The following is a 21953-nucleotide window of genomic DNA, read 5'->3' as shown; positions in this document are numbered from 1 at the left end:
CGCCCCCCTCTCCCGCCGCGGGCGCCGTCCGAGAGCGGAGCGAGGCTCTCCCGCAGGCTCAGAGCGTTGGAACCCCGCGCGTGTGGGGCCGCGTTTGCCTCGCCCTTGGCCTCCTCTGCTCTCTGCTTCCCGAACAGCCATCTGCCACTGCTGCCGCAGGACTCGACTGCCCACGAGCCCTTTAAATCTGGGTCAGGGAGGCGGCCGAGGGCGGGCGGTGACGGACGCGGCAGCGGGTGGCCCCGGCTCGGGCTGCAGGAGCGTTACACCCCCTCGGCAGCCGCTCGCGGAGGCCGAGCGCGGCTGTGGGTCGGTAACGATGTCCCTGCAGGGGTTTGGCAGCGGGATCGCCGACGGCAGCAGCCGCCGGGATTAAACCTTGGGCTTCCCGGAAGCACCGCCGCAGCAGCGGGGAACGGCACCAGGTGAGCGCACGCGTGTGTCGTGCGGGGCAGCCTCCAGCGGCCGCGGCACAGGCCTACGTGACTAGCGATTGCCGTGAGCTCCGGACCGGAGCATGGGGAAACTCTCGGCTCGTCCCGCCGGGAGCGACGCGCGATTTCCCGCGCTCCGGGCCGGGCCGGGATGGGGCCCGCGGCCGGGAAGGGGCGAGGGGGCGGGGCCACGGCGGAGGGGGCGGGGCTCGGCAGCGCCGCGCGCCTCACTTTGGCGCCAACTGCTCGAGCCTGGGGGGCTGGGTTCGCCGACGTCACGGCGGCGGATGCGCCGTGCGGCTGCGGCCGTTGGCTGGCGCGGCGGTGGCCCCGCCCCCCGCGCCCGGCCTGCGGCACCGCGGCGGCGGCGTTGGCCGGTGAGTGCTCCCGGCCTGCGCGGGTCCCGCCGCACCGTACCCCCGGAACGGCACGGCACGGCACGGCGCTCCCGGCACCGCACACCCCGGGTACAGCCTACCCGTCCCGGGCTGCCGGCGGCTGTGGGAGCCGCGACCGGGGGTACCCCTGCTCTGACCGCCGAGAGGTCCCGAGCTCTTCCGCCGTGGCAGGAATTGGGACGGGCGGGAGCCCCTTCCCGCCTGTGCAGGGAGGGCGAGGCCTGGGGGTGAGGAAGGGCCGCTGCCTCTGAACGGGCTGGGGGCTGCTCAGCGCTGCTCGATGCCTGTGCCTGCCCCTCTGCCAGCCCCCCAGCCTGAGCTGCTCCCAGCCCCCCTGCTCGGTACTGGTTGGACTGGTGGTGTCAGACAAGGGGAATTTGCCCTTAAATGGTCAGTAGGGAAGAAATCAGAATTATCAAATCAGGTTGTTTTAATTGGGTAAGATGCACGTTCGAATAACGTGTTCACAGAATGCAGTGCGCATTTTGATATCAAAATTTCTTCGTGGGATCAATAAGTGACAGGTAAAGCTCTTCAGGATGCTTTTTCAAGTACCAGAGAATTTCTTACGTTTCTTGAAAGCTCATTTTGTTACCTTGATCCAGGAGTTTTCTCATTCTAGTGCTGGATTTCATTGAAGAACAGGGGCCACAGGTAGCTCAGGTGTAATTGACATACTTCAAGATGCTGCTGCTTTATGTTACTGTTCCGAAATTGTCAATTGATTGGTTCCCTTTGCTCTGATATTTTATTTGTAGATGGGGAAGCCATAGGGAATTTGTATCATGGCAGCGGGTGAGCATGGACTGGGACTGTACAATATCCGCTACGGTGGTAAGAAGTGTTAGATTACTTTATGGTTTGTGGGGAATTAATGCAAGCAGGCATAGGCAAATAAATAGGTCCAGAAATAACTTAGAAAACAAATTTGAAGTTGTGACTAATACCAATGAGCTTCAAATGTAATCAAATGGCTGTGGCACAATACCATGCAAGCCATATCCCATTAGTAAGTTTGTATTTAAAACCTTACCTATATACTTTGGATTTCTGGAATGCTTTGAGGGGTTGCTCGGGACTGGTCTCTCCCCTGTGTTCCACGGTGTACAATTTAACCTTCAGCTGTATCTTAATGAAGCTTGCGTTTGACCAGTTAGGGGCACTGCTCCTTTGTTTGCTGTTTGTAAGAGCCAACGTGCTATCAACTGCCACAGTACCCATTAGCAAGGTACTCTTTATTTCCAGCTCCACAGTTGGTTGATTTGGTACATATTTGGGAGATTCCCAGCCTCAGAAGGACTGTGGATATTGATGTTTTTCTTTATAGAAATAATATTTGTTGCAGAAATTGAGAGGTTCACATAGAGGAGATGAGAGTGATAAGAGGCATTGGAAAAAGACATGACAAGAGACGGAGGAGATTTAGATTAAAATACGTTTACAGAACCAGTTAGTGTGTGGGTAGATGACAATACTAAAGCAAATTCTTTATATGCTACAGACAGCTACAATACTTTATTTTTAGCAGGCAATCTTTCTTTTAACAGTAGTGGTTTTATCATATCAATACTTCTATTTCTGTTTTTGAGTTGTATAATTTTTGTATTCAGTGTATTGTAAAAAACAGTTTCAATGTTAGATCAAGTTTACTTAATTTATCATTTTAAAGTCTATTTGCTGTATAGTTTGCTTGATGCACTCTTCTTGTAGTATTTACGAACTGATCTTACCAGACTGTCTTTGCTCCCTGATGACTACAGATCTTTTCTCCACAGTAGCAGTAGTTCCCTGGATAAAATTTCCCTTTTACTGATCTATACTATTGCTTCTACTATTTTCTACTGGTATAGAATCACAGCTACACTTACTTTATGGGGAAGGTAGGGTTTGCAGTTTACTAAATTATTACTTTGGCCTTTTTTTTTTTTTTTTTTTTTTTTTTGCTGAAGTGTCCCCTTTCAGGGAAGGAGATGAGAGCTCGGTGGATATTTATGATGGCTTGGACAGCAGTTTGTCAGTTTCTGGTAGGTTAATTGTGTCTCACCGCTTGGCTTGGAACATTATGGAGTCTCTACTTCTTGGGCTGATTTCAAGTAAAACAATATTTAAAGTTTACATTCAGCTGGTGTAACCTATGCTTCAGAGAGCAAATTGTTTAAGTTCAAGACATATGTATTAGGCTGTATAAATGCAGCAGGGAATTCTTAAATCTATTAACTGAATGAATGAAAGACAGTTTTCCTCTGATATTGGCTGTTTGAAGAAACTTGGGCATATAAAGGGGTGCAGAGAAACCTTAGCTATTTTATCTGTGCCTCGATAATGGGACATTTTACCTTGGAAAAAAACCCTTTTTTGTGTGTTTTTGTAAGCCTCAGGACCAGATCCAACAGTCACTAAACCCCCAGTGAGAAATCCAACACATACTTTCTGTGTGATACAGTAAATTCAGGATATCCTTCCAACCTTTTGTTACTTTCCAAATAATTTGATGTGCTAATGCAAATTACTTTCCCCTTTAAATTCTTTGAGAGTGAGAAATAAATGGATCCAGCACATGTTCTTTTTTTGTGAGCCTTAGAGTATCATTTAATGAAACACTGTTTCTAATATTTAAGCAATTATTTCTCCCCTGATAGTACTGCTGTAAGATCATTGAATTTTTATGAAGAACTATACTATACCCTACAGACTTAAAACATTTATGTATCTTTTTCTCATTTTGCATTTCTTATATTCATATTTCACATATGGGGATGCATTGTTTAGTAAACATTAAAGATACAAGGAGGAATAGCAATGCAATGAAAACATTTTATATAGTCCAGTTTTGAGGGACCTTGGTTTTTTAAATTTGAAGAGAAGACTGGTGAGATCTTTTGTCTGTACAGATAAGATATTATTTATACATCTTCTTGCATTGTGTTAATTATACTTTTTACATTACGATATTGTCCATGGGATGGAAGCACAGCTTTGATAGCTAACTTGATTTATTTGTCTGCAAATGCATCTGCATTTCAGGGGTGTCATAAGCCAGGTCCTGCCAGTTAAATGTATTTGGTGAACAGAACACCCAGGCTGATTTGAGGAACAAGCACTGTAATTAAATAGTTTGGGTGTCGGCTTGTCAGTTGGTTTTGGTTGGTTGGGGTTTTTGTTTCACTTTCATTTCACTTACAGATGGCTATTTCAAAAAATCTCCTTATTATACCTTATTGTAACATGGTATTACATGAGCATGTAATATTTCTTTATTTGTATGTTGTTACATTGTAAGTACAAAAAGTAAAACCAAAATGCACAGACAGTATAGAACAGTGTACACAATGCAACATGGCTAAAATACGCCTTTTTCCTTATGTAACTGCTTTTCTTTATATAGACAATTTTGCTCCAAGTACTACACCATCTAGAAGCAGCTTAAATTTATTTGATGAGATTTTAATTGAAGAAGGGACTGCAAAGAAAGCATCCTATGATGAGGTATGTATTAATATGGAAAAAAACTCTGGTGTTTTTGGGGGGGTGGGGGTGGGGTGTGTTCAAAATTTCCTTGTGTAAAAGTACAGAAAATGTTGTCAGCATGCTCACCTTGTAGGAAAAATAGGCTGTTTTTAAATAAGTAAAAACAAGAGTGTGGTAATAAACTTTTAGAACAACAAGTTCATCTGAACAAGTGATTCTGTCCCTCTGTGACATGATCTGTTCCCATTTCTCATCCTTCACATGTAGTTCATTTATCAGCTGTGTTATGGGAAAATGTATTGTGGTTTCCCTGTAGTCAAGGATCTGGTCAGACACCTGATACAAAGCGAGTCTTGACATTTCTCTCAGTAAGTTTTACTGGAGTAAAGCAGATAAATCCATGACTTACGTTACATTAAATTCAGTCCTTGAGACTGAAGATGGCTGTGCAGTAGGTAAGTGCTCCTAGCAAATCATCAATCCTGGCCTGTGAGACACATTTAAATGGTGTGAAAGGGACAGGCATCAACAGATGTTATAGAATGAGCAGGAGCAAATCCTCCAGGGCTCCACTGTGTAAGAAAATATCACTTTGTAAGTTTGAAAGTTGTTTACTGTTTGTTTGAATGGAAGCTGTCCATTCTTCTGTGAAAGCTTTGTCACTATCTACCTCTAAGGAAGAGCTCATGCCAAATTTACTTTACTTTGTGATCTCAGCAGAATCATGTCCTTTGCAGTCTATTTTTACAATTCATGTTTGTTTTTAGTAACTCTTTGTTGTGGTTTTACTTAAGTATTTTGTATTTGCACATAAAATCTGACAAGATTTTATGTGCAAAATGTAAGTGGTCTTTTATGTGTTTATGCAAGTCCCCATCTATTTGGCTCTCAGAGCTCCTGCTCCTTGTAGTTGTGTCTTTAATTTCACAGTAATATGGCTGTCTGTTATTCTTAACCTATTGCTGTGAGGCAAGCACACATAGATTTCCTCTTGTCTGAGTGTTTGTGTTGTTTTGGAGACTTGTATAGCAATTGGAGCATATTGAAACCTTTTGTTTCAGTATGGCTTTCTTATGTTTCTTTGGGGGAAAAAAACAGGTTTGTAGTATACCTTTGTGTGTTAACTAACGATAGATCTGGAGAAGTGACTCTTCTGTATAATTAAGCCCACTTCTGTGCTGTGAATTTTTCTCTCTTTGACAGTTGCGGGCAGAATATGGAAAATGTCAACAGCAAATTAAAGAGTTGATGAAGAAATTTAAAGAAATACAGGCGCAGGTATTGTAGTTCAAAGGGAAATATTGTCAAAATAATGCAAAGTAAATTGAATATTACTTTGAGAAAGCAATTTCATGTGCTTTCCAGACTTGATCCATTGTATGGATGGTTTGCAAAGCACCCCTGTAGAGGCTAGGAGCTTGGTCTGCCTGGGATGGTTGGCAGGGATAGCCTGTTGATAAGACCAGTAGGTAAATTAATTTGTTTCACAATGTTGTGTGCAGTAAGGCTTTATTTGGTTAAAAGCTATTTTTTGTCTTCTTAATTAGAAAGTAAACATGTCAAATGAATAGTTATCAGAAAGGTATCCAGTACTCTTGTTATTTTAATGCTCTAGGGACAAGGCTGTAAAGGTAAGGTACCTGAGCTGTCATTAGAACTGGAAGCAGATGTCTGTATTGCTTTGAGCATAGTCCCATTCTGATAAATCTGAACTCATCTTCAGCTTGAGCTGGTGTTCCTTTGCTGTGCCATTCTGTAGAGCGGAATTATTTTGGGCAATTCTGCAGTGTGCTCTACTGCATGTTACACATAACTCCCAATGGTTCTAAGGTCTGCAGTGGTAAGCAGCTGCTGCCCTGTGACAGTTCTGTATTGTTTTCTTCAAAACTTCTCTGCCTGTCTCAGCAGGCCTCACTGAGGACAATTATCAAGAGAAGGGACTATTTCTAGGGTTGACAGCGTTCAGAATATCATACGTAGAAATGTTAGAATGATAAAGCACCAAAGTTGGTTTTGATACCTTGAAAGAAATACGATTAATTGCCCTCTTTCTCTGAAAGTGCTTTCTCTGAAAGAGCTGCATCTCTCATTTGATGCAGTGACCAAGAAAGCAATAAATTGAGTAAAAGAATTAAGCAAAAAGGTGGATTATAATTTTTTAGCTCACTTATTTTATGCTGTATTTCACTTTTACTAAATTGGATACTTGAAATGTATGTAATAATTACCAGGACCACAAACAGAAGCATAAATCTGAGTAATGTTAAAAAAAAACCAAAAAACCAACACCCAAACTTTTTTGGATCTCAACAATTCTGATTCCTTCGAAAGCATTTATATATGTTTTACTGTTGTTTTGCCAACGATGGGACATTTCTCTAGTGGCTGTGTTGCACTATTTTTCATTACATGTTTGGATACCCAAGCTAATTTTGTTTTTTTTTTTTTTCTCCCTCTCTCTCTTGCTGTCTGTTTTACATGTATTAAAAATAGAATATCATTCTGCAGAATGAAAACCTGGCTCTCAAAAAGAATATTTCAGCTCTTATCAAAACAGCAAGAGTGGAAATTAACCGCAAGGATGAAGAAATCAGTCATCTGCATCGAAGGTACAAATAGATAGTAGGTCTGAAAACATGCTTTTGGTCTGATGACGTTTATATACTTGTTAGAAAATTTTGTGTGTGTCTTCAGAAAAATTAATGAAAAAATCATTACTTAGAAAATTATTGTGTAGTTTAGAACCAGCACAATCAGAGGAAATGCGTATCTCCTTTGCCTGATGAGGTCTTTGGTTTCTGCTTAAGAAACCAAGGAGTCCAAGTGGTGAGCCTTTGCATGAATTTTTGTTTGTTTGTAACCCAGTGTTCCCTGTGGGTTATCTAACCATCTTGCGTGTTTGGAAGCATTACCTTACTAGTTTTGAAGCTGAATTGTGTCTGTTTTATGGCCTCAGACATGAATTCCATGGAACTTTTCAGGTAGCAGCAGAGAAGAAATAGATTATATGATGTTTTCCTGGCAAGCTATGAAATCCCTGTCTCCAGTGGTGGGGGATAACAGCTAGAGAATTCTTGGTTATTTCTGTGTACCGCTGATGTTACTGGAAAGAGTTGAAAACAGTGAAGTGCAGATGGGACAGTAGCTGACAGTAAGGTTCCTGAACTGTGTAAAACCAGAGCAGGGGTTCGGGATTCAGGACGCCAGCTTGTCAGAAGGTTACCCCCTTGGTGCTTGGGACACACATCATTGGTTTGTTTGTATTTTCTTTTGACCATTTGATAGTTTCTTGCACCAAAATGTGTTGTAAAGAAGGTTCCTTTTGACAGGTTCCTGTGCTAAAGGCTATGTGGATATAAACTATGCAGGTTTCTTTACTAAATGCAGAGAATTACCAGGCACAATCTGATGGAGGTCAAGAGGTTTTGACGTGTGTAATTCTTTCAGCTGATCAGCTTTCACACAACAGCTCTCGTTTTCACTTCACACCTTTGAGTGCAGTGTTCTGAATTTTAAATTAAGTTTTTTGAAATTTTCTTTTTTTGTTTTGAGTATTTGACCTCTTTATATACTTTACAAGCTCCATTGCAATACCATCTGATGATGGTGAAAGTTTGTTAACAGGGTATTTGATCTAAGTATTTTGGAGGTATCCGTCATGGAAAATTGTGGGGAAATTGACACCTTGAGATCTTAGAAACGTGCCTTGTCTACTACATGGTTTATAGGAAATTTGCTTTTCTTAAGCAATGCATCTATGTGTAAAGATTATTTCAAAGTTAGTACCTCTCAAGGAATTATTAGTGTTAATCTCAAAAGAAACCCCTCAACTATAAAACCACAAAACCAAACAAACAGCTTGGATACAATTACATTAATTGTACATGTATACCCTTTCTAATTTGATTTTTTAAAATATTTTTAATATGATGACTTCTTAGTAGTAGCATGTGGCCTTGATGAGGCTTGGTTATCATAATGTACTGCTTGTTTTCTGGAGCTTGCAGCAATTCTCAAATGTATTTTATTTGCTTATTGATGGTTTTTAAATTATTTTAAATCATTAATGCTGTAAAGAACAACTTCTTTTTCTTTTTTTTTTTTTTTTCTTTCCTGGGAGAAGAGCTCTTTTTGTTGCTGGACAATGAAATACTAGTTTGAATTACTGAAATTGTTAATTAGGCTCAATACAGTATTTTTTTCTTAAATCTTGAGTTTTCTTTAGATGAATCTCTTTTGGAAAATACATATATAAATTATACGCTTTTGTTCTGCGCTGATGGAAATTATTAAATGTCTTTTTATGTCACCTTTTTTTTCAGCTTGAGGTTGAAAGTATTAATTTTTACAGATACAGGGATTCATTGCAGTTCAACTTTAGTTATGTTCAGATAAATTTAAAAACAACATAATTTTTTTCCTTTTTATAAACAGGCTATCGGAATTTCCCAACCATCGAAGTGTTTTCAGCAGAACATACCTTCCAGGATCAACTAAAACAAAAGATTCCAAATTCAGACCACCTGATTTTGGTGACAATATGAGGATGGAGCATAGAGCGAAAAATGACTGTTCAAAAGATGCATACCACAGTTACTCATCTCATAACACGGACAGTGGGAAGCCTGGCTCTGAAAAAAGGAACACTCCACTTTCGCTGAGGTACCCTCCTGAAGAGGTCTGCAGCGATGGTACTCACACGTCTGCACTGAGCTATGACCATACCTCCAACAAGGACAACAGAAAGGAAAGAAAAGAAACTAAAAGTAGTGAACAACATAGTAGGGGAAATGGCAACAAATACAGAAGAGAAGTACATCAGAGCACTGGAAATGATGGTGACAGTGAGGAGGGGAATTTGGATCCTCAGCAGAAGCTGAAAACGCTTTCAGAGACGGCTAGTAAAAATGAGTTACAACAAAAAAGTCAGAGCACAAAACTCAAATGCAGTCCAAGTGTAGAAAGAAGAGCAGAAAGGGATGTTTCTTCCTGGGAGAAACAGGCAGCTGGTAAAGATAGATTTCAAACGAGAGATGAATTGTATGCTGATGACAGATTACAGAATGTGTGTAAAAAGGACATTAAAACACATGATAAAGGTGAAAAACATGCTGGCCAAAAAAATAAAACAAACGAGAAGCTGCAAGAACAACCAAGGAGGCCTGGCAGGGGAAGCAGTCCACACTCCAAGAGTGAACATTCGAAGAGTCTTCATGAATCACGTAAATGCCGTGTGGAAGAGTCTAGGAAAGTAAAACACACTGACAGCAAGAGAGACAGGGGAACAGATGATCATACCTCTCGAGAAGGAAGGACTTCACCTTCTAATTCCAACAGCAGAGAGCATAAATACGCACGCTTGAAGGAAAGTAGCAGTAGACATGAATGGGAAACAGCACATTCCAAATCAGAAAGACACAGAACTGAAGAAAAAAGGAAAAGGGAAAGAGAGGATCAGGATGAAAATAGACATTTTAGAAATGAAAAAAAAGTTGCAAAAGAATTTTCTCACCAATCTGTAAAAGACTCCAAGAAAGGTACACATATTACAAGGAGTGAGAGAAACAAATCCTGTAAGCCGGAAGAAACATCCAGAGCAGCAGATAGATTAAAAGATGATAAGGTACCCAAAACTAAAGGTAATCGCAATGGGCCAAAAAGCAAAGACTTAAAACTTAGCTTTATGGAAAAGCTAAATTTAACTCTTTCTCCTAATAAGAAACAATGTCTTTCTGCAGTGGATGGACTTAAAACACCTTCCCAAAAGGCCACTGATGAGGGAGGTTCAGAGCTCACACTGCAAGCAGAACTCTTAGATTCTTCCCACCCTGTAGACTGTGGTCCCACGGAGCACAGTCATTCAACACTACAAGTTCTGGACACTGCAGCTCAGAGCAACATGGAACCAGCACTGCCTGTTTCTGTCAGTTCTGAAAATGGAGCCTTGAAAGTAGCAGCAGCAGATCCAGCACAGTCTGAAGTGTTACCAGCAGTCACAACTGATGAACCAGCTGATGAACCAAACTCAGAAACCTTACCAGAAGCAGAAGGGGGTCAGGTCCAGCCCCAAGCCTTGCCAGGAGCAGCAAAGGTGCTGGTTCCTGATGAGATGGAGGCTGAAATGCCATCAGAAGTGGCAGAAGCTTGTGGTCCGGTTGAATTGGAAGCCTCAGTAAAAACAGCAGCAATGACAGGTCTGAACCACCCTGAATCTTTGCCCCTCGATGTGACGGGTAGTGTGGCAGAGTGTAAAGAGCTGCCTGTGACAGAGGGTGAGATGCAGGATGATTATGTACCAGCAGCAGAGGTGGCAGAACCTGAACCTGCAAGTGCAAGTGTGGGAGACCTTCTAGAGTCAGCAGCAGAGACGAAAGAGGAAGATAAAATATGGCTGGCTGCTGACATAGGAAGCTCTGCAGATCAGAGTGGCTCTCAAAACGTTGTCTTAGATGGCTCAGAAGCCAGAAGTTCTGGTGACCTGGGGTCCTCTGATACTGCAGATGATACCAATGAAACCAAACCAGATTCTTTAATGGAAGTAGTTAGGGATGATGATCACCTGGCTGCAGAAAATGTTGACTATCCCATTGAGGAAAAGAGTATCTGTGACAAAGTTAATACAAGTACATCTCATTCAGTGGACAGAACTCTGATAACTGATAAGGATGAACCACTAGTTGACCAGAATACTTGTGGTCTGGGGCCAGACCTAACTGATAACAGTACTGCAACCGCATCTTCTCTCAGTGACGAGATATGTCCTGCAACTAAAGAGAGAGAAACTAACCCAGTTCCTGTTGATGATGACAGCTCAATACTGAGCATTGATCTCAATCACTTGAGGTATATTCCAAGGGCAATCAGCCCACTGAACAGTCCAGTGCGTCCTTTGGCTAAAGCACTGAAGATGGAAAGTGCCTGTAAAGGCCTTGTGAAGACTTGCAACAAAGGTATATTCTAATTTATTTTCTATGTAAAACTTAGAAGATCCACTCATGCAAAGCAGAAGTTACTTCTTTTAACTGCTTTCTGAAAAATACAAATTGTGTCTTCTTAAGCTGTGTATGTCTCAGTGGTCCTTTTTGTTAGCAGTGGAAGCATTTTATGTTGCAGCCAAGACTCTAGCCATTTGAATATTAGCATTCTAAAAATTGGAGTTGGTCACTACTGACAGAAGACTGGTTGAAATAGGAGTTTTGTATTAGCTTACTAAAAAAAAATATATACACATTTCTTAATTGTGGCTAATTTTGCATAGATTTCTTTAGGTTTTTCTCAGAAATTGTGGAAGCAAAAGTTACATAGGATCATATTCTTTCAAGTATTTGTGGATTTAAGTCTTCCTTGTAATGTCCTACTGCCATTTAAACAAACAAAAATTCTTGGAAGTTTAGATTTTATACTAGAAAAGTGGCATTGAAATCTGGTTTTTTGTGTTTCAGACTGTAACTCTGTACAGGATTATTAAAACATTAATGGGTAGTTTGTTCTCAATTTGTTTTAGTTTTGAAATTGTCAAAAGAAAAGCCACCTATTGTATGTAAATGTCAGTTCATAATTATGTGATGGTTATAATTTAGTTGGTACAGTAATCAGAAAACTTGTTAAAGTACATGGAACGAAATTCAAAGCTGGTGAAAAACGCTACATTTTTCTCTTTCAAATTGATGTGTTTGTGAGATAGTTCACATGTGTTTGGTGGAATGTTGAGGCCTCTTAAATCTCAAAATTTGCTCAAAATAAAGCTCAATTTGGCCTTTAAACCTCAAGGAAACATTAAACTAGCAGCTGCTGAAGCAAACCATCCAAACTCATTATAGCTCAGGCCTCCTGAGTTCAAACAGCTCTAAATAATCAGTTTAAAGAAGAGAATCTTGCAGGTTTTTCTGAAAATATCTGTTTAAAATTTCATTCTTTATGGTGATTAGCAAACTGTTTTATTTTTATAGATTTAATTCCTGAAAGTACCGTTGTCATCTGCCCCTCAAAGAACTTGTCAAAGGAGGTGAACAAAGAAAATCAAAAGCCAGTTAGCATGTCTGATGAACACTTAGAGATGGAGTCTCAACTAAGTATCTCTTCAGATGGAATAGAAGAAGGCGAAATCGTAAGTAGTGATGAAGATAAAAAAAAAACTAAACCAGAGAGAGGCTCTGAAAATACGAAAAAGTCAAGACAAAAAGCTGCTGCTGAGACACGAAATTTGACCAACAGCCCACAGAATCAAAATAGCAAAACTGTGCACTGCAATGAAGATAATGGAAAATTTGTTTCTGTGCAAGTGAGCGCACAAAAGAACAGAGAGAGGCATAAAAATCAGACGTTCAGGTCTTCAAAGAATATGAAGAAAAACAAAACCGTGAGCATTGCTTGTCTTGAAAAAATAGTTCACGTTATTGTTGAACCATCAAATATACAAGAAATCATGCAGATGCTCAGAGCTATACGAAAACAGATGAGGAAAAGTTATATGAAGTTCAAAGTACGTTTCCCAGTTCAGCATTTTCACAGAATTATAGAATCTGGAATCATAAATTTTACAGCATTAATAAGATACCTGAACTTTTCCAAGATGTGTGCATTAGGTGATACATTGAAATTGAATATCTGTGATATTATAGAGTCAAAACTTAAGCAAGTTAAAAAGAATGCGATAGTAGACCGTCTTTTTGACCAGCAAGTATCAGATATGAAAAAACAGTTGTGGAAATTTGTAGATGAACAGCTTGATTACTTATTTGACAAGATACGGAGGATTATAATAAAGCTATGTGATGTGGGAGATGAGGGTGAGGAAGGGAAACTCGAAAGGGCTGGGAAGCAAAACCACAAGATCAGTCATAAAAATGATGTGCAGAGATCTAGAAAAAAGTCCCTGAAAGATACTTCTCAAAAGCCTGAAGAATATATTTCAAAGCAAACTGTGGATGAGAAAAATAAGACAGGTGCACCAAAACCTGCCTTTACAAAATGTCTTAATTCCATTGATAACACAAGAAATTCCCAAACAAAAGTTCACCTCTCTAAAGAGAATAATTTACAGAACACTCTTACTCCACTAAGGGGTGTTAAATATCAAAAGGAAGGACTCCAGCTGTCCAGAGATGCCAACAAGTCTGATCTTAGTTATGAGCTTCTCACAGAACAACAAGCATCCAGTCTTACATTTAATCTGGTAAGTGATGCTCAAATGGGTGAAATTTTCAAAAGTTTATTGCAAGGTTCTGATCTCTTGGAAAAAAATGGTGGCAGTATCAACAGAAATGAGTGTGAATTCAGGACTCCAGAAAAACAGTTTTTGGACAGTCATAAATGCAGGGATAATGCTGCTGCACTGGAACAAGACATCGCTCCAAAGGAGGCATACATGGATTGTAAACTGGAAGAGAATATTAGTTGGACTATTGTTTCACCTGTAAGAGCTCCCTCATTAATATCTAGGCCTCAGATGCCTGTTGATCCAGATGTGCTGGATGAGAGCTGTATGTTTGAGGTTTCCACAAACTCAGCTTCATGCAAAGAAGATGAATGCCATTTACAGAAGAATAAATCGTGTATTTCTTCCATCCTTCTTGAAGATTTGGCCGTTTCCTTAACGATTCCATCACCTTTGAAATCAGATGCTCACCTCAGTTTCCTAAAACCTGAGAATAATTCTAGCTCAGCTCCAGAGGGTGTTGTTAGTGCACATTACAGCGAAGATGCTCTTCTTGGGGAGGAGGATGCCACTGAACAAGACATTCATTTGGCTTTAGAATCTGATAACTCAAGCAGTAAATCGAGTTGTTCATCATCGTGGACAAGTCGACCCGTTGTTCCCGGTTTTCAGTGTCGCCCCAGCCTACCAATGCAAGCTGTAATCATGGAGAAATCCAATGATCATTTTATTGTCAAGATTCGGCGGGCAGTGCCGTCTGCCTTGCCAGCAATTGACCAGATGGCTCCAGTGAAGGAGGCACAGGCATCCTCAGCCAAGATTGGAAAAGGAGAAATGAGAACTGGTGGAAAAGAAAGGGACAGACAGAGTGCCACCATCAAAGAAGTGGTCAAACCAGACCTGGGTAAGATGGATCACTTGCTTCATGTCAGCACTGAACAAGAACAAAATCCTACCTTAGCTCAACCTGTGAAGGAGTCACACAGTAGTATTGGAAAGGAGGAAACTACTGGCTTGCTTGTAGCCTCTAGAAAATCTTCAGACAAAGAGAGCCACAACACTGAAAGCCCAGATAAAGGCTCTGAGCAATCTGAGGCACAGAAATTGAAAGTATCTGAAAACATAAAAGAAATGCATGTTAGACCTCAAGCCTCTTTTCCTACTGGATGCAGTATGAAGTCATGCATAACAGATGCATGCATAACAGATAACAGGGATGGTATTGTTAGTGGAACTTCATGCCATAGAGTGGAATCCAGAGCAGATAATGGTACTCAGGAAACTCCAGCAGGAAACTCAGAAGTCAGTGATAAAAAGGAAGGACTGGAAGAGTGCTTTGATGCATCTATAGACCTAACAAAAGAGCTTTCTAATGAGACTGTAGCAGGTGAATGTGATCTTGAAACAAAACCCAGTTCAAAGACTAATAGAGCGTGTCAGATAAGTATAGATGATAAAACTAATAAAAAGAGGAAAAAGGAGACTGTCAAAGAGAATTCCAATTCAAAAAGGCAACGAAAAGGAACTGAATCAGCAGGTGATGAAAGTAATATCCGGTCTGAAGGTAGAAATTCATCACCCAAGCAATGTTCCAGTAAGAAGAACGAGCTACAGCAGAATAAAGGCTCTTCTCCCTTGGCTTCATCTCTATCATCACCTAGCCTCTATGCCAAAAACATCATTAAAAAGAAGGGAGAAGTAGTGGTTTCCTGGACAAGGTAATTTCTGATTTGATCTGCTTGATTGCTTTAGGGTTTTTTAAACTATGTGAAACTCAGAAAAGAGGGAAGAAAAGAGTATTTAGCTAATGACTGAAGTTATTTGGTAGTTCTATACCCTTCTCTAAAAGGGGAAATGGGAACCTCCTTTTATCAATGCAGGATTGCTCTAGGAGGTTGATGTCCATCACTTAACCCACATCCCCCAAAGCAAGGGTCCTCTTGGCTTTTGTTTTGGAAGCTTATGTGCCGAGGTAACAAGACCTACTGTAATGCACTGTATGTTCTTTTTATTTTCCCTCTGCAGTTTATTTTTTCTATCCAAAAATTCCAGCCAGGCTTGGTAGGGGATGGAGATCCTTGATGTTCCTACAGTAAGGCATTGGTGACTGGTGAAGAACACCTAAGTATTTCCCCCTCTGAGGGAAGGCACGAGAGCAAGCAGTTTTCTGGTTTTGGGTGTGAGCTGCTCAATATGTGGAAGTGTACCAGTCAACCATTCAACTCAATGTATTCCAGTTTGATCAATGTGGATGACAAATGAGATGGCTGTATGTGTCCGTAATACATGCAAAATTTTGGTGATGCATTCTTATTTTTAAGAAACTACAGTTGGCAGATTTTGCTGTTCTTGTTAGGACTTGATGCAATCAACACTGTATAACAAGGCTTCAAAAATTTTCAGAATAGACTTTTCTAAACTATAGTTCGGATATAAAGTAAGTTTCTAGGTAGCATTTTAAAAGAAAATCAGTTTCTTCACAGAAAAAAGACAGCAAAAGGTAATGTGATTTTTTAATGTGCAAACCAACAAGGTAGAAAGAGACCTAGAGTTTTCTGTATGAATATTCACCAGGTTTTCAGTTCCACAGTTTTAGTTTATCTTTTTGAAAAAAACCCAAAGATACTTACTTAAATAACTGGTCATTACATTGTTCTTTGTAATTGAAGAAAATAGATATAATTTATTGAAGTATGATTGGTTTCAGCCAAGTAAAATTACTGTCTATACATATTTTGCCTAAATTCAGTGATGAGACAAACAGGAAATTGGTGACACACTTCAGAATAGACTCCTGGCTTTTTATTCTCACAGGAACAGTAGATGTGCTCTGAGTATGTTACACTGAAGCCACTTAGAGAAGTCAAACACCTCCCTGGTTTATCTTTGAACATCAGTGGGCCTTAGGTGAAAGGTGCTGTTTAGCCATGCAAACTGAGGCATGTGCACCTGGAACTGCTGATCCCTGTTGAATTTGCGTTCCTTTCAATCCAAGTTTAAATATCTGGTTTAGAAGCTTAAAACTCTTTGACTTTGTTTTGGGGCTAGCTGTGTTCTAATAATCCTGCTCTTCCTAGTAGGGGAGCATAATCTCCACTACCACTTGTTCGTACTGCCTCTATTACTCTGTGCTGGTAGAAGAAAGGATCCTCTACAAATTTGATGCTGCTGTTTGAACTCATGTTCTGTAGTTTGGAAATACTCCAAATTTTATATATGCCTATATGTAGTCTTTTGTTTGTGTATCTGTACATGACTATATGTATTAATTTAATAATTTTAAAAATTCATTTCTGGTGTAGAAATGATGACCGAGAAATTTTACTGGAATGTCAGAAAAAAGGACCATCAAGCAAAACCTTTGTTTCCTTGGCCACTAAGCTGAACAAAAGCCCAAATCAGGTAGGTGGTGATCATTCTTAAATATATGACCAGCAATATTCCTACATTTACAATTGCAGTTGAACAGAAGTCTTTGGAGATCTTTTGCAAATCTGTAGTTTTCTTTTCCTCATGTCTTTTTGGAGGGATTTCTGAAAAAAAGAACCTTAGATTCTGCCAGTGGTTACTTCTTAAAATATACATTATGGGGGTATTATGGGGATTCCTCAGTACCTGTTTGGTACATTGGAACTGCTCCACTCTTAATCCAGGTACAGCAGGATTGTTCTGTTGTTGGATCAGCACTTAGATAAAGAAAGGCAATTTTTAGAGGTCTGAAACCTTTGCACACCTTTAATAAACCAGAAAAAGATTCAATTTAGAGCTGAGAAGAAGTATCATGATTGTGCAGAAAAGACATTTTTAATGAAGGCGTTTCTTTTTTCCCTTTCACTTTTTAATGTTAAAGTTTCAAGAGACACAGGTACCAAGTCAGTGTAGAGTATTACCAGAGGTTTGCATGTGACTTTATCCTTGAGTTGAATTTCTCTCTTAATCTGTATCCTGCAAATCTAGAAAGGGAGAAACACGTTTGACTCCATTAGGAAATCCTGCATGATTGGGATTTGGCTTTTAGGATGTTGGGTTGTATGGTTGTAGAGTTTTTGTGGGGTTTAAAAGCTGTTGGGGTGGCTGGTTGGATAAAACAATGTTATCTGTGCATTTATGCTTCTCTTCCCAGTTAGTTTGGTGGATCATCAATTTGCTGTGTGTGTGTGTGTATATATATATATATATACACACACAGCAATAAAAAGTTCTGTCTTAGTGCTGAATGAGGTCACTGTGTCAGCTGTAGCTATGTTCAGCAAAAAGATATTTTACTCCGATCTACAAACCAGTTAATGTAAAATCCCTGGCAGGCAGATTACTCCACGATGAGCAAAAAATACCTGAAGCAAGTTTTGTGGAGGACAAAATAAGCTTTTGTCTTTATATTTGTGTCTTACTCATGGTTATGTGTGGAAAATTGAAGGCTAATTGGCTTTGAAACCTTCATTTTTTCCTCCTTCTTGTAGGGAAACCTGTGTTGGCTCTAGGTGTCTTTGATTAACTCGGAAGCTATTTCAGATGTATAGGAAGGCTTCCTACATCCAGTTAATCTGTTAATGGTGCTTCTAAAATTCTTCTACTAAAATTTCTTGGGAGCAAATAGTGGTGGTCTTAAAAAAACTTGATGTCAGATCAATCTGTCTTGGTAAATTTGAAAATCAGGGGCTTTAATAATATGTTGGGGGTTTTTTGTTTGTTTGTTTTTCTTCTTTTAGGTTTCAGAAAGATTCAAGCAGTTAATGAAGCTGTTCAAGAAATCCAAGTGCAAGTAGACTCAAACCAAGTTGCTTCGTGGTTACAGGGCTTGGCTGTTACCTGCAGGGTTGGACTGGAGCTACTGCATTCATATGGTGGGATTACGGGGAGGTATCCAAGTCAGAATACTGAGTTTGGTAAATCCAGTGCACCGTTAGTTGTTTACTTGTCTGAGTTTGCTCTGAACTTCTTTCACAGAGTAACAAAGAGGGAACTTCACAAACCAAGTAGCTGGGGAAGAAGGGCCTTTGACACTGCGCATGGGGCAGTGTCATTTCAAGGGGGTCATCTCCTATTAGTTAGAGATGTTCTGTGAGTGGAGACAAGGGCAGGAGTGGGAGAGGTGGCTCTTGCTTCACTTGTTGGAAGTTCAGCACATGCTCATGTCAAACTGTGATCTTAAGAAGTCAGAGTGCTTTGGAATCCAGTTGGTAGATAATCCTGGGAAATGACATCTTGATGACTGTGGAACATATTTTAGGAAGTGAGGCCTTTTTCTTTTAAAATTAGGCAGGGCAATGATAGCAATGATTCCAAAAGTTGTTATCTAGTAATTGAATTCTGTTGCTCAGGAATAGGTGGATCTTGCAGCTTGTTCTTAACAGGCATTTGTGACAATTGTTTACTTACTAGAGATGTAAATCTAACAGAATCTGTTTTCAGAATAGTCAGTGTGCAGGGTAGCGTAAATGTTACCTTACGTGAACGCTACTCTGCAAAGGCCATTATGTTTTTCTCTTCCAAATTACATCTGGAAAAGGTACTTCATTTAGGTCTTCAACATAATAAACAATCTGTTTTGTTAAAAAAATATATTCAGAAGTGATTTTCTTTTAAAAATTATTTTAGAAACAGACTTTTACAGTTTCATAAAATGTGACTTTGTAGTTACTAACCAGAAGCAAAACTTTTCTGTAAAAACAGGTTTTCAAAAGCTTGTCAACTTGGCATGTTTTGACAGCAATTGCATCTATCTTTACAAATTGTTTAGTGCATTAGAAATTCATTATGTTCTATTTTAAAAAATCTGTTATAACTGTTTCCAGTTTTACTAGAATATACCTAAACTCTGTGTGTGTGTGTGTGCGTGTGTGTATATATTTACACACATATACATACTGCTGTTTTATCCCAAATTTCTAAAAAGGTTTTGTTTTTTCTTCTCTCTGAGAAACATCCCTGAAAGTTGCAAGGGGTTTTATTTAATTAATTCATTGATTCTTGAGGTTTCATTCTCTATGAAGGATTGTAATTGCTGTAGTCTTTATTCAGTCAGAGCATCTGCTGAGTTCAGTTAGACTTCATTTAATAGCCCTCACCTAAGTGCATTGCCTTTCAACTTGGATTGAATTGGCTCTTTTTCAGAGTCCAGTGATCATTTCTTCAATGTCAGCATGTTTTTTGTTCCCTCTCCAACAAATGGGACAGATTTCTCTTTCTAATAAACCATAAGATAATTTGTCAGTGATGTCGTCACTGGCCCCTTTGGAGTATTGTACGTGTGACCTGTGGAATGCGCTGCCAAAACAGTGCATTGTCCTTGTTTTAAGGCAGTGCTTTGGAAACTGTTAGCAGGAATGACTTGAGTGGGTGATGATGTCAGTTCTGGCAATCTTCCATCTTTTGTGCTTGCTTCTGAAATGTTTGCTTTTAATGATCAAATCTCACCTTCCGTGCTGCGCTGGCAGTGCCTGGTAATTTCAGTGGGGGATTGGTGCACCAGCCCATGCTCGTTCTTAACAAACAGTTGTGACAATTGTTAATTTGTTGGAGGTTTAAATCTAAATGAAACTGTTTTCAGAGTAGTTAGTTTGCAGGGAAGTGTTCACGTGTGTGGAAAAATCAGACTCTCCTAAGTGTACTCTTTTAACCATATCCTTATAGATCAACATGTGCACAATACTGAAGGCACTGGGAAGTCACTTCTCTCCACTTAAGTGCTTCCTCTCTGCGTCAGAAAAGACGGGCAGTATTTTATTACAAAGGTGTTTATTCGTTATCTGTGTTTACTTACTTTCATATCTGTATAGGTGATGGGGGCAGGGTTTTACTGTTTTGAATCTGACTTTGATTCCTTTTTTGTAAAGTGTGAAACTTGGTTAATGTTCTCTCTATTGTATCTATGTGTACAGGTTCCTATGTGGTCATGTAAAATACCTGATGTTTGTATATATATAAATATATGTATAAAAATAGAGCTTTGCTTAGCCAAAGATGATTTTTTTAACTATATAAAACTACAGGTTTATTTTGTATAAACTAAATAGTTTGCTTACTTGTAAGAGCAATACAAAAATAAAACTGTAAAACTCTCACACATGTTCTTGTTGAACAAAGGTTGGCTTGGAGTGGTTTTGTACCGTTGTTTGTAAATTATTTCTCCAACAAGTATTTTGATACATATATGCCAAATGTACTGTATGTAATTCTACAGTCTTTTTTGTGAAACCTCAGGTAAATCAAAATATTTTCTAGAACTGTTGGTTAATGGCTTGACAACTACACGTGCTGTGAAGCAGCATTAAGATTTACTTCTCTTAGTTTGTATAAGTGAGTAGCTATGTTGATGTTCTGGCCAATAAACATGGAAGTTGTCAGCTGCTGCTCTGCTGTAATTACTGCTCTGAGTACATACTTCGTATTTCTTAGTGAATTTGCCTGGAAATTGGAGAGTTTCACAAACTATGTAAAACCCTTAAGTCACTTACAAAACAGGACCTTCAATTTTAATCTTTTTTCTGGAAGCATAGGGTTAGTGTTGAGTGGAATATTACAAAGGAGAAAGACCTTTTCATGTCCAAGACCTCTCACTGGAAGAGTGTAGCAGATGGTCCTTTGAGAGTCTTACTCCGACTTGCTACTGAATAGGTCTTCTTCTATCAAACACACATACTTTTACAGAATTCTCTTCAATGGATGTGAGTATCATAAATTTTCCAGAGTTTAAATTCACAGAGTGGGTTCGTGGAGATGTGCATGATAGTGAAATCGTGGGACATTGGGCATTGAATTTTGAGGGATTCTCTCTAAGGCGATGGCTGTTGGCAGCTAAAGGTGTACATATAATAGTTGTCATATCTCAGGACACATCTCTTAGATGTCAGTCCAGCAACACAGCTATTCCCACTAAGGCTTTCCTCTAATTGAATTCACTCTAAAACCAGAAGCAGAATAATCTAACAATTTGTCTTTGTGAGGGAAGGCAGCAGTAATAAAGCCTGCTGAGGAACAGTCTCAAGGATTTCTTAGAAGAAACTATGAAATCAGTCAAGAGGCATTTCAGGAGTGGAATTTGCTTTGCTAGGAAAGGTGGATACAGTTTTCGGAGTGGCTGGCTGGTTCCTGTGAAACATAACTTGCTCCAGAAGGAGAAAATTAGTACCTGTAGTAATGGTAATTGTCTGCAGTAAAAGGGGAAAAGAAGTTCAAGTGAAGTGACTTTTTTAGTAAGCTGAGGTGTCACTAGACAGTGAGGGTGCATTGTACCAGTTAGTGGTTTAGGCTAAAACTAAAATTCTGTAGTCTTATCTTTGCATTTCATTATGCCCATACCTGGATTGCTTTGGCTGCAGCCTGTTATCCAGCTCAGTGTTCTGCATCCAATCTGACTGGTTCGGTGAGACAGCAGAAAGCATGTGCACTTTGAGGTGGTTTTGACCCTGTACTGTTAGTATTGTTGTGATGTCAGATTGTAAAGTATTAGTACAAGGAAATGCTGCTGTATGTGTTATAAGAAGATTACTATTA

General features: G+C 39.7%; 1 protein-coding gene across 6 annotated transcripts; it reads left to right on the top strand.

Annotated features, from left to right (window-relative positions):
- The first annotated feature begins 29 nt into the window (after positions 1 to 29).
- On the top strand, positions 30 to 20791 carry CASP8AP2 (caspase 8 associated protein 2). Of its 6 annotated transcripts, XM_040059151.2 has the most exons (11): positions 30 to 425; positions 1591 to 1666; positions 2776 to 2856; positions 4218 to 4318; positions 5504 to 5578; positions 6794 to 6909; positions 8735 to 9939; positions 10039 to 11250; positions 12250 to 15175; positions 16760 to 16859; positions 18167 to 20791. In XM_040059151.2, exons 2-11 carry the CDS (start codon positions 1618 to 1620, stop codon positions 18221 to 18223), a joined length of 5922 nt encoding a protein of 1973 aa, XP_039915085.1. In that variant the 5' UTR covers positions 30 to 425; positions 1591 to 1617; the 3' UTR covers positions 18224 to 20791. The 6 variants fall into 6 exon arrangements, with proteins under 6 accessions (XP_039915085.1, XP_039915080.1, XP_039915081.1 ...); XM_040059146.2 differs by having other exon boundaries at positions 8735 to 11250; XM_040059147.1 differs by lacking the exon at positions 30 to 425 and adding an exon at positions 785 to 811 and having other exon boundaries at positions 8735 to 11250.
- The last annotated feature ends 1162 nt before the right edge of the window (positions 20792 to 21953 follow it).

The sequence above is a fragment of the Hirundo rustica genome, chromosome 3 (genome assembly GCF_015227805.2).
Source record: "Hirundo rustica isolate bHirRus1 chromosome 3, bHirRus1.pri.v3, whole genome shotgun sequence".
NCBI classification, from domain to species: Eukaryota; Metazoa; Chordata; class Aves; order Passeriformes; family Hirundinidae; genus Hirundo; species Hirundo rustica.
Note: the sequence above shows the minus strand (reverse complement) of the source record. Positions and strands in the feature narration are given on the sequence as shown.